Raw genomic sequence first — 23210 nt, 5'->3', positions numbered from 1 at the left:
GGAAAATTGGACAGCCACATGCAGAAAAATGAAATTAGACCATTTCATTACACCACACACAAAAATAGACTCAAAATGGATGAAGGACCTCAATGTGAGAAAGGACTCCATCAAAATTCTTGAGGAGAACACAGGCAGCAACCTCTTCAACCGCAGCCGCAGCAACTTCTTCCTAGGAACATCGCAAAAGGCAAGGGAAGCAAGGGCTAAAATGAACTCTTGGGACTTCATCAAGATCAAAAGCTTTTGCACAGCCAAGGAAACGGTCAACAAAACCAAAAGACAACTGACAGAATGGGAAAAGATATTTGCAAACAACAAAATCTATAAAGAGCTTGGCAAACTCAACACCCAAAGAACAAATAAGCCAATCAAGAAGTGGGCAGAGGACATGAACAGACATTTCTGCAAAGACATCCAGATGGCCAACAGACACATGAAAAATTGTTCCACATCACCTGGCATCAGGGAAATACAAATCAAAACCACAATGAGATACCACCTCACACCAGCCAGAAAGGCTAAAATTAAGAAATCAGGAAATGACAGATGCTGGCGAGGATGTGGAGAAAGGGGAACCCTTCTACACTGTTGGTGGGGTGCAACCACTCTGGAAAACAGCATGGAGGTTCCTCAAAAAGTTGAAAATAGAGCTACCTTATGACCCAGCAATTGCCCTACTGGGTATTTACCCTAAAGATACAAACGCAGTGATCCGAAGGGGCACGTGCACCCAAATGTTTATAGCAGCAATGTCCACAATAGCCAAACTATGGAAAGAACCTAGATGTCCATCAACAGATGAATGGATAAAGAAGATATGGTATATAAATACAATGGAAAACTATGCCGCCATCAAAAGAAATGAAATCTTGCCATTTGTGACGACGTGGATGGAACTAGAGGGTATTATGCTTAGCGAAATAAGTCAATCAGAGAGAGACAACTATCATATGATCTCCCTGATATGAGGAAATGGAGATGCAACATGGGGGGTTTGGGGGTAGGAAAAGAATAAATGAAACAAGATGGGATCGAGAGGGAGACAAACCATAAGAGACTCTTAATCTCACAGAACAAACTGAGGGTTGCTGGGGGGAGGGGAGAGGGAAAGAGTGGTGGGGTTATGGACATTGCAGGGGTGGGGGGTGTCGTGGTGAGCACTGTGAAATGTGTAAACCTGGAGATTCAAAGACCTGTACCTCTGGGGCTAAAAATACATTATATGTTTATTAAAAAAATTTAAAAATTTAAAAAATAAAATAAAATAACTTAAAATAAGGAATCAGCACAACTATTTTATGATCTTATGATACACAGGATAAAATAAGCATCCACGGTATTATCAGTCAAAAATGTCTACATGAGTTTATTGAAAAAAATAATTGTGGGGGCGCCTGGGTGGCTCAGTGGGTTAAAGCCTCTGCCTTTGGCTCCGATCATGATCCCAGGGTCCTAGAATGGAGCCCCACATAAGGTTCTCTGCTCAGCGGGGAGCCTGCTTCCTCCTCTCTCTCTCTCTCTCTGCCTGCCTCTCTGCCTATTTGTGATCTCTGTCTGTCAAATAAATAAATAAAATCTTTTTAAAAAATTGTTTTTAAATTTAAAAAAATAATAATTGTGAAAGCATTCACCAAAAAAGTCAATGGCAAGATTTTTGTAGGTGATTTTTAACTGGTTTTAATTACCTACCTTAAAGTAATTTGCTTACATCTGAACAAAATTAAGCTAACACTTCTTCCAAATGAAGCACAAGTTCTGGATAAACTGCTTGCTGTCTTAGAGTGCTTATCTTCACATTTATGTCATTAAATCTTTTTTAAATGGATGGTAACTTTTTCAGAATTGTTTTGGGAGATAGGGAGCGCACAGGATGAGAAAGTGGAGAGATAGGGTTGGGAAAGAATGAGATTGTGATTTAAACCCTTTTGTTTGAGATTGTATACAAACTACAGAATTAGAGTAGAATACAAGTGAAATACTGCCACCCAGTGGAATTATAACATAAATAAAATCTTCAAATTTGGAAAGATACAAGAATTTCCTATCAATTTTGAAAGAGCTTAATAATATTCAAAGTACTTTCAAATATACTATTCATCAAAAATAAAATGCAGGGGTACAGATGGGAGAGGTGTGAGTTACACCTTTTCCAGAGTCTGAGGTTCTAGTCAATTAAATGACTTGACAGAATCTTTCGTGTATTTAGCAGCAAAGCAAGCACTGGAGCCCAAGACTGCTGGCTCCCAGTTCACCGCTGCTTACACCAGGGAGCCCCTCCTAAAGAGCCTTTGACTACTCTCATCTAAACACTGTTATTTCAGGGAAGAGGACACTGAGACTCGAAGATTATCAAGGCTTCTCCAACATTTCCAAGGGGTCTTGGGAACATAGCTAGATGCAGTACCCTACTGTCATAAAAATTCTTTGAAGACTTGTATTTTTCCTTTAAAAATTCCTGTGAGGGGATGCCTGGGTGGCTCAGTCACTAAGCATCTGCCTTCAGCTCAGGTCATGATTCCAGGGTTCTGGGATACAGCCCTGGTTTGGGCTCCCTGCTCAGTGGGGAGCCTGCTTCTCCCTCTTCCTCTGTCTGCCACTTCCCCAGCCTGTGCTCTCTCTCTCTCTGTCAAATAAATAAATAAAATCTAAAAAAATAAAAATTCCTATGAGGTTTGTGTTCTATTCTGTATCATACACATGTCTCCTTCAATCTGAAATAATGGGTTTAGTTTTTTATTTTCCTCAAATGTCTTTTAGAAAAAAATATTGCTTTAAGACAATGATGCATTTCTATCCTGGTCTACAAACTCACATGTCCAGAACCACACTGAAGAAGGGAACACAGAGGGTATGAATATACCAATTTGAGACACCTGTAAAGTGCCTTTCTCAAGTTCATTCATTCATCAAGTATTTAATAAACACCTGCCAAATGTTAGGCATTGTTTTAGATCATAGGACATATTATGATAATAAACAACTGAGTTATCAGGTGGCACAGAAGAGCAAAGGTTTTCTTCTTGCCCACACTAGAGTTCACTGCAGACTGGCTAAGTAAGGGACATTCCTCACGTTTTCATCATCTTCAAGCTGCGACCATCAGTCAGAGCAGTCGCTACTTGGAATATCAATAGTAATCTCTTCGCAGAGAGAAAAGAGTGCAACAAATCAACAGGAAGTGACATACATCATTTCCTCTTACATATTATTGACCAAAATAAGCCGTATGACAAAGATATTCTTCTTCAACAAAGCAAAGAATAATAATTCACCCACAGGGAGAGGATGGGGACACTGGTAACTAAGAGCATGTCATACCCCAACTTTTCCAAATATGCTGAGGAAAGGTGATTCTGGGTAATGTGGAGAAAAGAGGTAAGATCTCTCTATATGCCAGATGGAAACTCAAGCAATTTTACTTAAATGATAAAAAAAAGGGTTATCATAGATGGCTAGAGGACTTGGAATGTGTAGGCATCGAACATGTGAGATCTACATGAGTATGAATTAAACAAGTAGACAGAAAAATGTTTGTAACTTTGACTTATGGCTCTAAATCCCAGTATTGACATAACATTTTTATCAATAAAAACTCAGGAAAGTTGTCTGTATCCAATGAAGGATACCACATCTGATCAGAAGCAACATATCAGGGTTGTTTGATGTACATACATAAATGATGCACATATAAATATGTACATTATATGATGTACATATAAATAAAACGATGGGGTAGGGCCTCACAGCCAAATGTACACAAATTATATCTAGGATCAACACATTAGTGCCTAACTTAAATCTACATAAAACTCTCAACCAGTTGGGGGGGGGGAACGCAATAGAGGCAGCATATGCACTAGTCATATATATGACCAAACTATATTAGTTCATTAAACTGTGTTGTTTTCATAGCTTAGTAGGGCATACTCCATCTGGAAGGGGGAATACTATTCCTTCCCTCTGCTAATGCTGGAAGGTTAAATCTCTGAGCACAGGTTCTAATGAAAGCCTTCATACTGAATCCAATCAACACTGATGGCCTCGGCAGCTGCTCAAGAAAAAGAAAGGGATCTTTCCTACAATGCCACTAATGGACCATGACAGACACCCATGGAGATTAAGATACTAATCCCCTGTATATCCCTAATCCAAAGAAATAGGTATATGCATGTGTGAGTGTTGTGCATTAATCTGGTTTGGTTTGGTTTACATAGATCCAATAACTTTACATTATAGAATCAATTGTCGCATTTAAAAATTGTATAATAAATACAAATTATTTGAAGAAGCTACCTCTGATTAGTTTTCATGTTGTTTCACCAAAGCCAATGGAATAATGTAGATGGTTCATTGCAGACGTAAGTTTGCCACTGTAGTGACAGATATTGAAGAAAAGGCAGAGCACTCTGAAAGAGCTGCATGAAACAGTGGGGAAAAATGGAATCTGGGTGGCTGAAACTTAGACTGTTTTCAGGAAGTGGCAGAAGTGCAGACAAAAGTAGATAATTGTGAGAAGCCTGAAAGGCCATAGTAAGAAGTTTAGATTTATTTTATAGGAAATAAGAACTTGACAAAGAATTCTTAATTGCACATGTGACATTATCCAATCTGCATTTTAAAAAGAAAATTCTGGTAGCAATGTGGAAGAAGGATTGAATAGAGAAAGGACACGAAGGAGTTAGATCATGTCAAAGGCCACTGAAATGCCAAGGAAACAAACCATAACCGAGGCAGCAGGATGAAAATAAAAAGAGGTAGTTGGGGGTAGGGTTGGGGGAGAACTGAAATATTTCAGCTTACAGAATCTTACAGAGACCTCCCAAACCAGCTGGTTATCAAAGGCACCTGGCTGGGGAAACTCTAAAATTCTTATTCCCTGGCCAATCCCAGAACTATTAAATCACAATCTCTTAAGATGTGGACTAGGAAATGCTTGGCATACCTCAGAGATTCATCATGCAATCAGCCCAGCCGAAGAAGTTATGCTTCCACACACTTGAGTGACTGAGCTAGTATCTTTACATCAGGAACACGGGGGGAAAAAAAGCTTTGTGAAGGTTTATCAGTAGTTGAGGTTTTGATATATTCAGCTTACAGTACTAACAGGACACCCAGATGAAAAAGTTGTATAGACAATAGAATACATCAGTCCAGAAGAGAAATTAGAGTTAGGGCTCGATCATCACAAGATTGGAGACAATCCTTCAAAGGAAGACTGTAGCTTGAGATAAGAGGTGATTTAGGGAAGAGGCTCAAAGAGCACCTACACTTAATGGTAGTGCACAAAAAGATGAACTTGGTAGCAGGGTTGGCCAAGGAAGATAAATGTATTTAACAGATAACTCCATTAAATCACCATTAAATCATATTGCCTTACATGTTTACAACAAAGTAAAGTACTATACAAAACCAATTCATGCATTTCAAGGTAAAGGCTTCAATGTTCAACCCAAGTTAGGTATGTCAGCTGCCTACCCTAGTTTCCTACGGCCCATCCAAGTATTATCTATATAGCCACCAGAGGAGAGTTTTAAAACACATGGACTCTTAAAAATGCAGCAACTGAAAGGCAAATAACCCAATTAAAGATGGACAGAGATATAAATAGATATTTCTCCAAGAAGATACACTCACAAATGGGTAACCTCTGGTTGACATATGACCAACAAGCACTGGAAAAGATGTTCAACATTATCAGTTATTAGAGAAATGCGAATCAAGACCATAATGAGATACTTCACACCCCTGCAATGGCTAAAATTAAAAATGCAGGCAATATCATATGTTGTAAAGGATATGGAGAAACTGAAACTCTCATGCAATGTTGGTGGGAATATAAAATGATAGTCACTTTGGAAAATGGTTTGACAATTTGTCAAATGATAAAACCAAAGAGTTATCACGACTCAGCAATTCCACTTCTGGATATATACCCAGAAGAAGTGAAAATGAACAAAGAAATAAAAAGAGGTAAAAACATGTCTATGCAAAAGTTCATAGCAGCATTATTCAAAAAGTGAAAACAACCCATATGTCCATCAACTGATGAACAAATAAATGGAATGTGGTATAGCCATACAATGAATTGTTGCTCAGCAATAAAAGTATGAATGAAGCATGTATAGTCCGTTACAAGGAGTCACATGTTATATGGTTCCATTTATATGAAACATTCAGAACGGACAAATTCATAGAGACTGAAAGTACATTATTACATTTGCCAGAGGACAGGGAAGGGAGAAACGGGGACTGATTAGTAACAAGTAGAAAATTTTCTTTTGGAGTGGTGAAAACCTTGGGTAATTCATGTTGACTTTGTGAATATACTAAAAACCGCTCAGTTCTATGCTTTAAAGGGGTGAATTTTATGATATGTAAATTATATCTCAATAAAACTCTTTTTGAAAGTACAGATTTCCAGGCTCCATTTTTGGAGATTCTGTAAGTCTGTGACTGACCCAAGAATCTGTATGTTTTTAAAGATATGCCAGTGATTCCCAATTAGGTGATCCTAATGCTCAGTCAGGTTAGGGAATCACTGGCATATCTAGAAAATTCGCTGAGAGTTACCTGAGTTACATTTGAAGAAAAAGAAAAGATGCCAACAGCAGTGGTCCAAACAAACAAAGCAGTGAGAGAGGCCTCAAGAAAGAAGGTCCTACTCACCATGCCATAAGCATAACCCCCACCCCCACATCTCCTGTAGACCCCTTCCCCCCCTTCCTCCCATCCCCACCTTCCTCAACCAGCTGCCTGACAGCACTCTCCCTCAGCACTCCTTTCCCCAAAATCCTACAGCTCAGCCACCCATCACAGGACTCCAGAGGAGTCCTACCACCAAAGGATTAAACACTTAAATGCCTTTGAAAAGACTCTGGCTTTTCCCTGGTCACTTTAATAACACAAGGATTCTCACTCATAGAAGATCAAGTCAGAGCACCAATTTCCTCTTAGATTCACATCAGACAAATCCTTGGGAATAATTGCGTTGCTTCAGAAACGAGCAAGGGAGACAAACCATAAGAGACTCTTAATCTCAGGAAACAAACTGAAGGTTTCTGGAGGGGAGGGGGTGGGAGGGATGGGGTGGCTGGGTGATGGATACTGGGGAGGGTATGTGCTATGGTGAGTGCTGTGAACTGTGTTAAGTCTGATGAATCACAGACCTGTACTCCTGAAACAAATAATACATTATATGTTAATTTTTTTAAAAAAGGAATAAATGTGTTGCTTTTATTTTCATGATTACAGAAAAAAATAACAAGGGAAGAGCCTGTTTTTCTTTAAATACCAAGTTTAAAATACTATCCCCTCCATAAAGACTTCCTCAACCCCTCCCATTACTGATTACCGGATAAACCTCTGCCACTCCACTGTATACAGAATTTCAGATTGCTGTTACAATCCTTCCTTGATAAAAAGTCTTTTTTTCTCTCATCTAGAATACAAACCTCTTACACTCAAGAGCTGTGAATTTTTCATCAGTGTTTCCCAGCACTTATCACAATGTCAGGTGGATAACTGAATCTCATAATTGTGTATAAAATGAGTTGATCAGATGAATCAAATACGTATTCTGATTTGTTAGGGTGCCTAAATGAGGAACGGAAAGTTATAGACGTCCTTTCTCAATGGCTAACACCAAAATAAGGTTTTAAGTAATAGTAAAATGTGAGGTTTAATGAGCTTAATACATTTTTATTTTCATAGCATTTTGTTCACCTTTGTAATAGCAGAGTACCTAAGAGTTCCCTTTTTTAAAGTTTAATTTGGGTTATATCTCTCCATATTCCTCACACCTGATTAGATTGATTCACTAATGAATTCTAAGCAAATCTCTCTGAAAAATAGTAAAACCTCTTGAACTTCAATTAAGACATCATCAAGTGAAAATTACAGATTCAAATTTCTAAATAGATTAAGTAAGTGAAAACTGAAGCCTTTGCAAAAATGTATACATAGTTCGGGGTAAAGTGCTTTTCTTAAAAAATTTTTATGGGAGGGCGCCCGTGTGGCTCAGTGGGTTAAGCCGCTGCCTTCGGCTCAGGTCATGATCTCAGGGTCCTGGGATCGAGCTCCGCATCGGGCTCTCTGCTCAGCAGGGATCCTGCTTCCTCCTCTCTCTCTCTCTGCCTGTCTCTCTGCCTACTTATGATCTCTCTCTCCATCAAATAAATAAATAAAATTTAAAAAAAAAATTCTCTAAAAAAACAAAATTTTATGGGATACTCCCTCGTTGCAAATAAATGTGAAGTACCACCAGAAAATGATAAACATAAATAAGCCAATGACAAAATCTTGTCAATATTTTTAGTACAAAATAATCATTACTTCCATTTACAAAGAATGTTCACATGTATTGGCTCAATGTTTCCTCATAATTATTCTGAACTAGTAAATGTTAAAGCAACACTTTAAGCCAATGTCTTCTTGCATCCCACACTCAGAATTTATACAACCTCAGAAATCAATAGGTGATATTTAGGATAGTTCTGAAACTAAGATCATGGAAATAGTAGTGTAACCCCCAAATATAATTTTCTGTGTATGGGAGTTCAAAATTTCTCCAGCTCTGGAATTGTTCTGGGTAATTGTTGTCATACTCATCAAACAGATAAATTTTTAGAGATTTCAACCAATAAAGAAGGTAATAAATTGATAATTTATGACTAAAGTCATGAATTTAAATGTCATACTAACTTTTGCCAAAGGTACTAATAGTTCATAAAATCTATAAATATGACACCCAGAAATGTTGGCCATCATGGGTGAAATGTTGATAAAATTTTTCTTTGCTCACAGACATAATATAGAGCCTTTTACAACCACACTGAAAAGAAAATGATTTGATAGTAACCATTCCTCTAATTCTCTATAGTTTAATTAGCAAAAATTCAGGATCAAGCTCTGTTATGTTAATGTGACATTATGATTTAACATTTAAAACATGAAGGTCATAGAACTGAAAATGTCAAGCTTCTCTTTCAGTGTATATTGGCTGTAATACAGACCTGAGCTAGATGGACAGAGCCCAGGATCCACCATCAGAGCAGAAAACATAACATTTCTAGGTAACAATATTCAAAGTTGAGGATGATCTTGGAATAATAAAACATTTTAATGAGCTTGCCTGATTGGAAGCCCTGGCACCATTGCCAGCCCAAAGACACAGAGCCATCTCTCACACCTGGCGGGAGCTCAGCGACTCAGACCTGACCTGCCAGCTGAGCCCATCTCGTTCACAGAAAGTTGAAATCTCCTCAGACTTGTCTCATCTCATTAAGCTATCTGTCCATTCTCTGGCTTTTTACAAATCCAATTTGTAAATCTTTCCCTCATTCACACTCACATCCCAAATCCTCCTGAGCATTATCTTTACACAAAGAAACATATATAATGAAGTATAAAATCTCCACGGTATGCATTTTATCTTTCAATTAAACACCATAAAACACATTATACTCGTTTAATGCCTTATCCAACTGATATTTTGTCTCCACAGGAGCGCCAAATAACATTGCTAAGTTCGTAGTTGCTTTACCATCTTTTGGGAAAAAAAAAAAAAAAGTTCCTAACTTTTCTCCTTTCCCACTGTGTGAGCATGCAACAATATTTTCTTTAAATTTTCCTAAAATTGGGACCTCATTCTGCTTCTAGGGGACATGAACAGATCATCTAAAAACAGCAAGCACTTTCATTTCTGCTCCCATTAACTCTCTGGCAAATGAAGGAGGATCAGGTATGAGGGGAGATAGAGTAAGAAACTGCAGTAATATCTACTCCTGGATTATTTTCCTCTGCCTGATACAACTGGTTTTGATCCAAGAGAGGTAAAACGTGCTTTTCATTTTGGTTTGAATATCCTTCTTGATGTTGTTAAAACTTCAGGCCATTTGAGCTGATATAACACATTCAATGAATGCTCTGAAGAGAAAGGAGTGGAGAGGAGGGAAGAGAGAATACTAAGAGAAGGATCCTTTCGAGTAAACAGTCTCCATTGACCTCTCCATTTTTTCTCATTCTCTGTCAATTCCCTTCTCACTGATGAAACAGAGATATCCTAGATCTTACGCAGCCAGAGTGAACTCCTTCTCATCTATGAAGTCTTTGATTTAGAGTTTGTGTATGGAATATGAAAATTCACTCACCAAATTTCCATGCCCTGCCTAGTGCCAAATCATGACACCTGCCTAAAGGTGTTTCCCACAGGTTAACAGTGTGTGGGCTTAGGATATTTGCTAAACCTCTCTCGGACCTACTTTCCCCATCACAAAATTAAATCATCATACAGTAATTTCAGCTGACCAAGAACCAGTTAAATTTCATTTATCACAATTTTCAGTCAGAATTTCTCATTCAACAGTAATAAACTATTACCAAAACAAATCTTTCTTTCTTGACCATGTCATATTCAAAGTTGAGGATGATCTTGGAATAATAAAACATTTTAATGAGCTTGCCTGATTGGAAGCCCTGGCACCATTAACAAGAAAGATATAGATTAGACTGTGTATGTGTCATGTCATATGTCACTCTTTAAAGTTTTCTTTATTCTTGTCATTCATATCTCATTAAGTTATTCTCGTGTAACTCTCAATTAGGTCCCTCTCTTTATATTGCCTTTTTAATGATTCCTCTGAGTGTAGTAAGCACAGCTATGTTCTTGAAAGACTCTCACCTCATAATGGATAAAACAAAGGACTAAGTTTGTATTTAGGAGATCTTTCTTCTAGTCAAAGTTTATCCCATTAATATTGAGCACACATCTCCTAACTATAAGAAACAAACTGAGGGTTGTTAGAGGGGAGGTGAGTGGGGGAATGGCGTAATTGTGTGATAGGCCTTAAGGAGGGATCTTGAGGGGACGGCCGGAATAGCTCAGTTGGGAGAGCGTCAGACTGAAGGAGGGATCCTGAAGCAATGAGCACTGGGAGTTGTACACAACTGATAAATCAATAAATTCTACTTCTGAAACTATTAATACAGTATATGTTAATTAAATTGAATTGAAATTTTAAAAGGATTAAAAATATAAAAGAATTCTGCAATTAGACGAAGAAACAAGTTACATGCACTCTATCCACAAAATTCAGCTGCAATGGGGATAACATCCCTTATGCGGTACATGTCCTTCTATCCTCCACTCAAACCCACTCTTCACCAAGGTACAGGATAGCTGAAGTACAAATGGGTAAGGCAAATAATTATTGGGAGATTGCAGCAAAATCTAGAATATACTGGCAATGCTGGTATAGTTTGGGGTCAGTGTATGGATTAGTCCAATATTATATAAAACTGCTGCTGCTTCTATGAACATAAACTACCTTTAAGATCAATAAATTTCATCAATTGTTGGCTATCTTAAAGTCATAGCTACTACTTTGTTCTAGGCATTTTATAAGCTAGTCCTCATAACAACCACAGTATAGTTACTAATCATCCCTTTTAGAAGATACACCCAAGGAAAACAACCCAATTTTAACAAGAAAGATATAGATTAGACTGTGTATGTGTGTGAGTATGTCTGTGTATGAATATATCTACATATATATATATACACATATATATAAATATATTATAAATAAATAATAAAATCAGGAATTCTTTTGCAAAATTATAAAAATATGCTGGAAAAATTTTTTAAATTTTTAAACTTTTAAAAATTAATCCAAGACTTTTTCTCCTGCGATAAAATAACTTAAAAAATGGCACAATGTATGAAACAATTGTTTTTAAATGTTGAACAAAAAGCAGCATAGGACTATAATCTCTGAGAGAAGAAAAAGAAACAAGGTGAACAATATGAATGCCACGGATTTCTGCCTGTAGAGAATTTCTGAACCATGATGCAGGAACAAGATTCGAACAGAACTCAGTGGTCTCAGTAACTGAGGAAATAGAAATCCAAGTTTGGGGAGAATAGGGTGATTGGAATTTGTAGGACCAAATTTCAGAAATGAAAAAGCCCTGAAGAGAAAGTTCCATGAACCTGCATAAATGTCTCTTAGATTCTTTGGCTTCATACCAATCTGTGGATGCATAAGATGAAATTTGATAGAGCCATACAAAGAACAGATAGCAAGCCATACAAAAAACAAACAATACATTTCTGAATATTGTATGCCAAAGAACTGGCAGAGTTCACACAGAATTGGGAAACATTTGCATTTCCATCAGAATGAGGAGATCTTATTTAATACATGGGGCATTTAAAAGAGAACACAGAAGGGTCATTCCTTAGTGGTAGAGCTAAATTAGTCCTACAGTAAAAGCTACCATAGACATGTCCTTATAAACCTTCAAGATAAACTTCAAAAGTAACAAACTTGATTGGATTATTTGTTCTTTGGGTGTTGAGTTTGCTAAGTTCTTTATAGATTTTGGACACTAGTCCTTTTTCTGATATGTCGTTTGTAAATATCTTCTCCCATTCTGTCAGTTGTCTTTTGATTTTGTTAACTGTTTCCTTTGCTGTGCAAAAGCTTTTGATCTTGATGAAATCCCAATAGTTCATTTTTGCCCTTGCTTCCCTTGCCTTTGGCGATGTTCCTAGGAAGATGTTGCTGCGGCTGAGGTCGAAGAGGTTGCTGCCTGTGTTCTCCTCAAGGATTTTGATGGTCCTTCACTGAGGTCCTTCACTGAGGTCCTTCATCCATTTTGAGTCTATTTTCGTGTGTGGTGTAAGGAAATGGTCTAATTTCATTTTTCTGCATGTGGCTGTCCAATTTTCCCAGCACCATTTATTGAAGAGGCTGTCTTTTTTCCATTGGACATTCTTTCCTGCTTTGTCGAAGATTAGTTGACCATAGAGTTGAGGGTCTATTTCTGGGCTCTCTATTCTGTTCCATTGATCTATGTGTCTGTTTTTGTGCCAGTACCAAACTCAACACCCAAAGAACAAATAAGCCAATCAAGAAATGGGCAGAGGACATGAACAGATATTTCTGCAAAGAAGACATCCAGATGGCCAACAGACACTGAAAAAGTGCTCCATATCACTCGGCATCAGGGAAATACAAATCAAAACCACAATGAGATATCACCTCACACCAGTCAAAATGGCTAAAATCAACAAGTCAGGAAATGACAGATGCTGGCGAGGATGCGGAGAAAGGGGAACCCTCCTACACTGTTGGTGGGAATGCAAGCTGGTGCAGCCACTCTGGAAAACAGCATGGAGGTTCCTCAAAATGTTGAAAATAGAGCTACGTTATGACCCAGCAATTGCACTACTGGGTATTTACCCTTAAGATACAAACATAGTGATCCAAAGGGGCACGTGCACCCAAATGTTTATAGCAGCAATGTCCACAATAGCCAAACTATGGAAAGAACCTAGATGTCCATCAACAGATGAATGGATCAAGAAGATGTGGTATATATACACAATGGAATACTATGCAGCCATCAAAAGAAATGAAATCTTGCCATTTGCAACAACATGGATGGAACTAGAGCGTATCATGCTTAGCGAAATAAGTCAAGCAGAGAAAGACAACTATCATATGATCTCCCTAATATGAGGAAGTGGTGATGCAACATGTGGACTTAAGTGGGTAGAAGAAGAGTCAATGAAACAAGATGGAATTGGGAGGGAGACAAACCATAAGTGACTCTTAATCTCACAAAACAAACTGAGGGTTGCTGGGGGGAGGGGGGTTGGGAGAAGGGAGTGGGATTATGGACATTGGGGAGGGTATGTGCTTTGGTGAGTGCTGTGAAGTGTATAAACCTGGTGATTCACAGACCTGTACCCCTGGGGATAAAAATATATGTTTATAAAAAATAAAAAATTTAAAAAAAAATGTAACAAACTTATCCACAAATAACTGCCAGAAAAAGTTTCCAACTCTAAAATGAAAAACTACAATATCCAACATCCAAACAAAAATGAATAGATATGAAAGTCAATTTCTTTCCTATGTATCAGTGATGAACAATTGAAATCTACAATCAAAAAGGTTTTAAATATGCCATTTAAGCTAGCACCCTCCCCCACCAAAATATGTATAAATTTAACAGAACATGTACAGGATCTGTATGTGGAGAAAACTACAAAACACTAATGAAAAAAAACAAAGAAGATCTAATTAAATGGAGATGTACTCCAGGTTCATAGATTGAAAGACTTGATATGGTTAAGATGTCAATTTTTCTGAACTTTGAATATATATATATATACATATATATATATATTCTCAATGCAATCCCAATCAAATCACATTATTTTGTAATATCAACAAACTGATTCTACAATGTAAATGTAAACACCAAAAAGACCCAACACAATACTGAAGAAAACAAAGATGGAGGACTCATACTACTCATATTTCAAGATTAGCATAAAGCTACAGTAATCAACACACTGTGTGACATGGGTAAAAGAATGAGCACATAGATCAGTGCAAATATCTAAATTTTAATAAAGGCCCATCAAAAAAGGAAGGAAAGAATTTTCAACAAGTGGTCCTGGAACAATTAGATACTCATTAAAAAAAAAAGAAAAAAAAGAATCTAGACACAGACTTTGTATCATAGATAAAAATTAATACAAAATGGATTATAGACCTATATGTAACACACAAAATTATAAAAAGCTTCTAGAAGATAACACAGGAGAAAAAATAGATGACCTTGGGTTTAGAAATGAGTTTTTTGATTCAAAACAAAAGGCATAACCCATTAAAGAAAAAAATGATAAAATGGACTGCATTAAAACTAAAAGTTTTACATTGTAAATAACACTGTTAAGAGAATGAAAAGATAAGTTTCAAACAGTGAGGAAATATTTGCAGATCACATATCTCTTTAGAACTTGTATCCAAATATTCAAAGAACTCTTAAAAATTAGCAATAAGAAAACAAACAACCTAACTAAAAAGTGGAAGAAAGATCTGAGCTGCCAATTTAAAAAGATATACAGATGGCAAATAGGCATATAAAAAGATGCTCAACATCATGTATTTTCACAAATTTAAAAAATCAGATACCAACCACCCAACTATAAGAATACTTAAAACCCAAAATCTGAGCAAAATCAATTGCTGATGAGAATGTTTAGCAACAGGAACCCTCATTCATTGCTGGTGGGAATGAAAAACGCTACGGCCACTTCAGAAGATGGTTTGACAAGTTTCTTAAAAAGTTCAATACAGTTTCATATGCTCTGGCAAACCCATTCCTAGGTATTTACCCAACTGATTTGAAAACTAAGTTTACATAAAAACTTGCCCATCACTGTAGTAGCTTTATTCCTAATCACCAACTGAAAGGAAGTATGTGTGTTGTGGGGAAGAGTAATCTGCTGAGGTTGCAGCTTTCCAGATACACGGGACACCCACGGGTGATGCTGCCAATCTTCTCTCTCCTCCCATATTCCACTGGATGCAGATGTGATGACTAGACTGTCGTCTGTCTTGAGGAAAGAGACAAGAAAATGCAATGACACCTCTCCAGACATCCATGGGCTGTGGGCCATTACCACACCATCTCTCTATGTACTTTTTATAGCAGAAAGATTAACCTTTATTAGTTTAAACAACTGTTTGTTGTGTTTTCTGTGAACTTACAGCCCACCATATTCTAAACTGCCCCTGAAAGAGTCACTTTTGGGAGGAAAGTGTTCCTCCCCTACTTCAAAAAGTGTTTGCTGTTGGAAATACTCATGTACTCCCACCTCCCTGGCAAGAATGACTGGGTTCCAGGAAGGTAAATTCCCATCTCTCCCACACATTTTTCTAACGAGAGCTGTCGGGGAAGAATTTTTTTTTTTCCTTCTCTTGGTTTGAGTATGTAAGCCTGGAGCTCCCTGTTGGGAAGTCTAGCTTGGTAGAGTCAGCTACCAAGGAATGAGGGAATGAGGATTTCCTCATTCCTTGGTATGAGGTCAGTACCAGAGTAAAGCAAACCCACAGGGAAGAGAGACAGCTGGAGAGCAAGCAAGAGCAGAGAGGTTAAACTCCATGTTTCTTTTAGTTTGTTTCTATGAGTTAATAATAATTTCTCTTTTTTGACTGGTTCACACTCCATTTCTATTACTTGCAATCAAAGAGTCTAGGCCAATATAACTAATGTGCTTTTAAACTGTGAGATGAGGTATGAAGAAAGGAAGAGCACTATGAGAAAGATTAAGGGGTGAGTTAGGGAAGACTTCTAAAAAAGCAACAGGTAAGAAGACCCCTAACAAGCACATGGATGCCAACCTGGAAAAGATTGCAAGGACAAGTTTCCCACATGCCTCCTTCTGGCCCACCATATCCTCAACATGAATTCAGTGTGCTCTAAACATAGGAGGGAAGGGTTTTCCTGGAAAGGGCCCCAGGGCGTATGAGCTAGAGATCTAGGTGAACAGATCTTGAGATGTCTGTGGATCTACCAGCAGAGTTGAAGGTGACGAAGAAGAAGAAGGAGAAGGAAAAGGAGAAAAAAAAAAAAGGAAAGAAAGAAAAGGCAACCCCATTTAGATATAAAATATGCTAGAATATATTTCCCCATAGTAAAGTTTCATTTGCTTGTTTGTTTTTACTTTGCTAATGGTAAGGACCTGGAGCTCACTGGCTCCCCAGCCTCACACCCTAAAGAAGGAAATCTGCCAAACTACATGCCCATGCATGTCCCCCCCACTTAGAGGGGATTTGGGCTAAAGATAAACAACTTAAACAAGAAATCAGCACAGCTGCCTGTACTAATCAACATATACTTTATTTATAAAAATGAATGGTCATCCAAGGATTGTCCAATATTTAGGGAAAACTTACAGCATTAAAAAAAAAAAATTGCCCCTAGAGAAAAAAAAGTTAACGCAAGATAGAAACAACTTTTAATGAATTCTATCTAATGTCATCGGAAAGATTCAGGTATAAATTCTATCCATACAGGAAGAACAAACAGCTATGAAAAAAGAAAAGAAATCAGATAATAACAGAAAAATGCAGAAGATTAAAAATATGATTGCCAAAAGTAAAAAAATCCAGTGTAAGGACTAAATGATGGAATAGTTAGTATTAAAAATCAAGCAGTGATCTGGGAAACATTATCAGGAAAATTCATCCAAACACAAACCATGGAAAATATAAGAGAAAAGAGATACTCACATGTATGCAGAATGTGGATTATATAGTTAATAGCCATTTCAGAGGAAAGAACAGAGAAAACAGGGGAGGAAATGAAATAATAAATTATCTCCCTGAGTTAAAAGCAACAATTACTTAAACTGAAAGATCCAACCCATTGTCAAGTGATAAAAACAAGAGACTCAGATACATCCTGGTAAAATAATTTAAGGAAAGGTTGTCTTCAAAAGAGGGAGGAAAAAACAGATTGCCTATAGAGGAATGGGCTTAGTTTGGCATCATAGTTATCCATTACAACGGGTACTACAAGGTATGAGGCAAAGGTTTCAAAGGGAAAACTAATTTGCGACTAGAATACCAAAGGATCAGTCAAGTGTGAAGGCAAAATACAGACATTTTCAAGAAACTGAGAATTCAGATATTTTATCTCCCATTTACTGTTTCTTCAAAATTATTTTAGGATACAACTCAACAAAATGAGTAAGATATTTAAGAAAGAGGAAGACATGGCATCCAAAACAATGTAACTAATCCGGGAGTTCAATTAAAAACAAAAAATCCCAGATAGTTGTGCTCTGAACGCACTACATCAATGAAAATTAGAACAAGAATCCCAATTTTTCAAGGCAAAAATTTTTCCAAAAAATGAGAAGTTTGCATTCATCAAATACTGCAGTCAAGCTAGGAAAATTCTGATGATCAATGTGCTGCTTCTGGTGTTAAAAAAAAAAAAGAAAAAAAAAACTAGAAATTTTACACAAGATGTAGAAGAACATTACCACCCAAATATGAAGTAAAACAAACCGGGGTATCTTAACACTTACAGTGTTAAGGGAAAAGAATCCCTTCCCTGTGTTCCATGTCACAGAATTACACTTTTTATGAGTCTAATTGCACTACTTGGTTCTGCAATAATTATTTCCTAATTGTAACAGTAAAGATAACGATCACTATCACTTATTTAACACTTAATGTAAGTCCTCTTCTAATTCTTTTAGACTTATTAGCCAGCTTAGTTCTTTCAAACACAGCACAAGTAGAGCTGCCTGGGTGGCTCAGTGGGTTAAAGCCTCTGCCTTCTGCTCTGGTCAAGATCTGAGGTCCTGGGATCAAACCCCTCCTTCTGGCTCCCTGCTCAGCGGGAAGCCTGCTTCCCTTTCTCTCTCTGCCTGCCTCTCTGCCAACTGTGATCTCTGTCTGTCAAATAAATAAGTAAAATCTTTTCAAAATAAAAACCTAAAAAAAAAAGACAGCACAGTGAAGTTAAGTAACTTGCCCAAGGTCACACATGGATTAGTAAACACAGGCATTCTGGCTCCAGAATCCTTACTCTTTTTTTTTTTTAAAAATATTTTATTTATTTATTTGACAGACAGAAATCACAAGTAGTCAGAGAGACAGGCAGAGAGGGAGAAGGATGCAGGCTCCCTGCTGAGCAGAGAGCCCGAGGCGGGGCTCTGTCCGAGGACCCTGAGATCATGACCTGAGCCGAAGGCAGAGGCTTTAACCCACAGAGCCACCCAGGTGCCCCCAGAATCCTTACTCTTAAACGCTGACCATGATGCTTCTCATAATGCTCTTTAACTTAACATTTTTAGAATCAAGTTATCAATCCAAAACAAGAAGGAATAGTAACAATTATAAAACACAATATAAATTATATAAAACTTACCAATAAAGAGAAAATAACCAAAGTAAGGAGAGGGAAAAGAATATGTGTCAGCTATTTTTCTTACCTTCTTGTACAGGGGTAACTTTCTGCACAGTAAAATTATTATAGCACAGAATTTTCTATATAATAGCAAGTCAACAATTATACATAGATACTTTTTATATAAAATAATAATATAAAAACCAGCAGGGAGGGGCGCCTGGGTGGCTCAGTGGGTTAGGCCGCTGCCTTCAGCTCAGGTCATGATCTCAGGGTCCTGGGATCCAGCTCCGCATTGGGCCCTCTGCTCAGCAGGGAGCCTGCTTCCTCCTCTCTCTCTGCCTGCCTCTCTGCCTGCTTGTGATCTCTCTATCAAATAAATAAATAAAATCTTTAAAAAAAAAAAAACAGCAGGGAGCAGAGAGATAAGGAATTTAAATTCCTCACATTTCACAGCAAGTATGATGGTTAAATTTATGGATACAGAGTAGATACTGTCTAATTTTAATTTTAAAATGTTTTATAAAATTTATATAGAAACTCAAAATCTAAGATCACAAAAGCTACACATAATACATTAAGAAATAGCAATAGAAGCAAATTATTTAGAACTTTGGGAGGATTATCAGAAAAGCTAAAAACAGAAATGGAGGAGAACTAGGGAGGGGAAAGTCCATAATTTTTATTAAAATTAGCAGATATTTTTTTGTTAAAAATATTATGTAATTCTATTAATAAAACTTGTATCCTGTAAAGAAGGGCATAAACTGGTGAGCACAGCCCTCCATTCAGGCACGGTAATACAAAATGAGAATAAATGCCACCCGTTCATAAAACCAAGTGGATAATACACAAACGTATTACAGAATACTCATGTTCTTTATTGATTCTTTGTTTCCACACCGTTAGGGACTAAATGGCCCATTTTTGTCATATAAACTTTAAAGAGACATTCATTTCATCAGCTTTAGACAACTGTTGATCACACATACTCCAATCCTCTACTTTGCACACCACTTTTAAAGAGCTGTCTAAATTCACACTTCGTTGGGGGAGGTGCGGGGGGGCTTGGGGGTTGGGGTCTACACTGGTATAGCCTTTTCAGGGTATAATTTCGCAGTCCTTATTGAAATGTGAAATATGGCCACACGCTGACCTAACAAGTTCACCTCTCAGAATCTACCATATAGCAACACCCCCAAATACTCAAAGATAACTCCATACACGGACTTTCAGTGAAGCAACTACTGTTTAACACAGAGGAAAACGAAAACCATCTGAATGCGCACTAGTTAGACGCAAAATATTTTGTTGCCTTTTAAAAAATAAAATGCATCTATATGGAGTGACGCTAAAAAGTATTGGCAACATTATCGTTAATCAAGAAAAAGCAAGATACAGAATCATATAGTTTGTGCGTGAGATAGATACATGATAGGTAGAGACAAACACGTATTGGGCAGAAGGCAGTGCAGGGAAGAAGTTTTTACTTTGAAATTTGTTTTTTTTTCTTTTTTTACAACTAGCATATATTGTTTTTATATCTTAGGAAATCAAAGTATATCTCAATAAATTAAAAAATTCAAAAGGAGAAAGACTCCATGTCTTTGCATTGGTTCGCTCTCAGATCTAAGGAAATAAAACCTCATACAGAAGCACGTGGATGAGGGAACAGGGCAGCTTCACCGGTTGGGTCATTTCTTAGGGGACCAGGGGGTAAACCGGGCCGCCGAAACACTAGGGCAGAGCTCTGGAGAGAACCCGTGAGCCCCAGCGCGGGCCAGGCGGCCAGGGACTCGCGCGGGGAGGACGGGTGCCCCGGGGCTGGGGTTACTTAGGAAACCGGGACGCGCAGCCTACACGCCAGGAAACACCCCGGGAACCCGGCGCTTGGGAAAAAGGGCGGAGGGTCAGGGAGCGAAGGGGCGGGCCGGCGCGCAGGAGCGCGGCAGGGATCTAGGGACGCGCCCCGAGTCCGAGGCGCGGCAGGCGGACACTGTTTGGCCCACCGGGGCGGCCGGGGAGTTCGGGGGCAGCTTTCAAAGCCGGGGAGACGGGCAGAGCGCGCGGGGAGCGCGCAGCGGGCACCGGCGGGCGCCCCAGGCCGAGGCCGAGGCCGCAGTCCCCGGGGCGCGCTCGGGTGGGGACGCCAGCTCCAGTACCTTCCCAGGAGAGCTCTCCTCCGGGTTCCCGCTTCAGGAACTTGTACCAGAACGTGTCCACGCGGCCCGGCTCCGCCCCGTCCTGCGCCGCCTCCTCGGGCGCCAGCTCCACCTCCCCGAGCCACAGGCCGGGCTCCTGCAGCGCCAGCGCCCCCGCGCCCGCCGCCGTGCCCGCAGGCCTCAGGCGCACGGCCCCGCGCGGCTCCCAGCGCCCCAGCTCGGGCCGCGACCCCACGACCAGCAGCTCCGGCCCGGCCCCGGCCACCGCGGGCGGCACCACCACCCCGAACCGGAACCGCATGGCGGCGGGCGGCGCAGCTCCGGGTGTCGGTGCCCGGCGGCCGGCGGACGTGGCCCGAGCGCGAAGCGGCCGCGGCGATTGGGCGGCGGCGCAGGGGGCCTGGTCGCCAGGGGCCGGGGCGCCGGCGGGGACACGTGCGAGGCTGCACCTTTTTTGGGCTGCATCACGCGGCCTAGGAGCCGGGCCTGGCCCAGCCCGGGGCCTGTGGGGACGGGAAGCGGGCCCGGGCGGATCGCCTCTTCCCGCAGCGCGGCTCCGCGGGGCCGCTGGGGACGCGGCGGAGGCGACAAAAGGGAGTCTAAACGGGTTAGGACAGGGAGGAAAACAGCCCAGAAACCCTGCGATTTTCCTGTCATCTTTCCCAAAAAGTCGAAATTATGTTTTTGTGGGTCGTAAAGAAAAATGGCCTGACATTAACAGTGAAGTTGGGGGAAGATCCTGGCCGCGGTGTCTGGAGAGCTCCGGCCCTTAAACAGGTCCCTTCCTCCGGGCCTCCGGTTTCTTTATCTGTAACGTGAGGGTATAAAATAACCATCTTGAACGACCCTGCTAACTCCGAAGGTCTCTCTGATTGGTGGAAGAGATGCCGTTCAGAGCCCAGAGCTGATGCAGAAAAACACTGGTTACTCTTCCCTTGCCTAGTCCAATTTGAGGCCTGAAATGACACATGATCGCTTTCATTTTTTCAAAAAATATTCTATTTTTAGTATATGTAAAACGCGTTTGGAGTAAATACTTTCGAGTCCTTTTCAAGGTAAAACAATACGGACCATAATTCTATGATTACAAATGTTTGATATAATTTTTTTAATGGCATAAAAATAAAAAATGCTTAAAATTTGCTTTCAGTAAACCAAATACTGTCAAGAAATACAGATTTATAGCTGTTTGGTCAAAAGGAAAAACCTATTTACCTGGGTGGGGAGAGGGCTTTAATTTTTGTTACTGGTTTAAGATAACCATCCTTCCTGTTTACGTACTTGTTATTTTCTGGTTCTTTAATAAAATTGTTCTCCTGTTCTTACATTTGTATATTCACCACTTAACAACCAGAGACACATAAATATCCCTAGTTCATGTTTTTACCAGTATTTGAAAGCTTGTGAAAAATAGGGCGGGGGGAGTTAAAATTTCATGCATTAAGAATATCATAAGTAAAACAAAAAGAAATACAAATGTAAGCCATACAAACTGAGTCTGTCAGTGGAACAGTTAGTAAACTAATATGCTTTACTCTTAAATATTGATATTCCATTCAGTGTTTGGTTGGTTGCTAAGCTTAAGGATAAACACAAAGAAAAGAAGACAGCAAGGCTAGCCAAACATGGCTGATTCAGTAGCAAAGCAGACATTAAATCATGGTGGCATGTGAGTCAGCTTATTCAGATTGCTGTTAACAAAATATTCTTAGACTAATTTTAGGAAATTAAGAGTCGTTTGGCCGTGCAAGGACCCTGGGAACTGTCAATTCAGGACTTTCTTCTGTTGTTCTATGCAGCCTGTGTGTATGCTTTCCAAATGGCATTATTCCCACCAGCTCTTCCAGGGTGAGTATTGTCCATTCCGTAGATAAAACGAGGAGAAAAGGAGGAGGGGGAGAAAAGGAAGGAAGGACCGTGGGAGGAAGAAAAGAAAGAATGAAGGAGAAAGAGACAAAAGGGGCAACATATTTGATCAAGAGGCATTATTTCCTTTACTTTTCTATCATAAAGAAGTTGAGTAATTTTAACAGTCAGAAGTATCCCCTTAATCCCCAAACCAAATATGTAGTATTTTACAGCATAGATTGAAATATAGTAGATGTGATAGCTACATTGTACACTAAGTAAAATGCAGTTGGAAAGAAGAACAAGACCAAAAGGACATATTCCAAAGCCTCAATCATACTTCATCAATCATTTGAACTTATTAACCATAAAAATTATTATAGCCATTGAACCCTTATTATGAACTAAGCATGTGGTTTTCAAACTCATATTGTCTCATTTAATTCTCTTACCAGTCCTAAGAAGTAACTAATA

The 23210-nt window shown here is 39.1% G+C and overlaps 1 protein-coding gene across 3 annotated transcripts in view; it reads right to left on the bottom strand.

Annotated features, from left to right (window-relative positions):
• Positions 1 to 23210, bottom strand: part of EPM2A (EPM2A glucan phosphatase, laforin) — a 158786-nt gene that overhangs the window by 83586 nt on the left and 51990 nt on the right. For 2 of the 3 annotated variants that reach the window (XM_045066275.1, XM_045066277.1), the window contains exon 1: positions 20889 to 21269. The exons of the other annotated variant lie outside the window; for it this stretch is intronic. In XM_045066275.1, coding sequence (XP_044922210.1) covers positions 20889 to 21189 — 301 coding nt within the window. In that variant the 5' untranslated portion in view covers positions 21190 to 21269. Of the gene's footprint in view, positions 1 to 20888; positions 21270 to 23210 lie in introns of those variants that run through there. 3 annotated transcript variants of the gene reach the window in all.

Source organism: Mustela putorius, unplaced genomic scaffold (genome assembly GCF_011764305.1).
Source record: "Mustela putorius furo isolate JIRA1106 unplaced genomic scaffold, ASM1176430v1.1 tig00003863_pilon_pilon_pilon, whole genome shotgun sequence".
Lineage (NCBI taxonomy): Eukaryota > Metazoa > Chordata > Mammalia > Carnivora > Mustelidae > Mustela > Mustela putorius.
The sequence above is the reverse complement of the archived record's forward strand: the minus strand, read 5'-3'. Positions and strand labels throughout refer to the sequence as shown.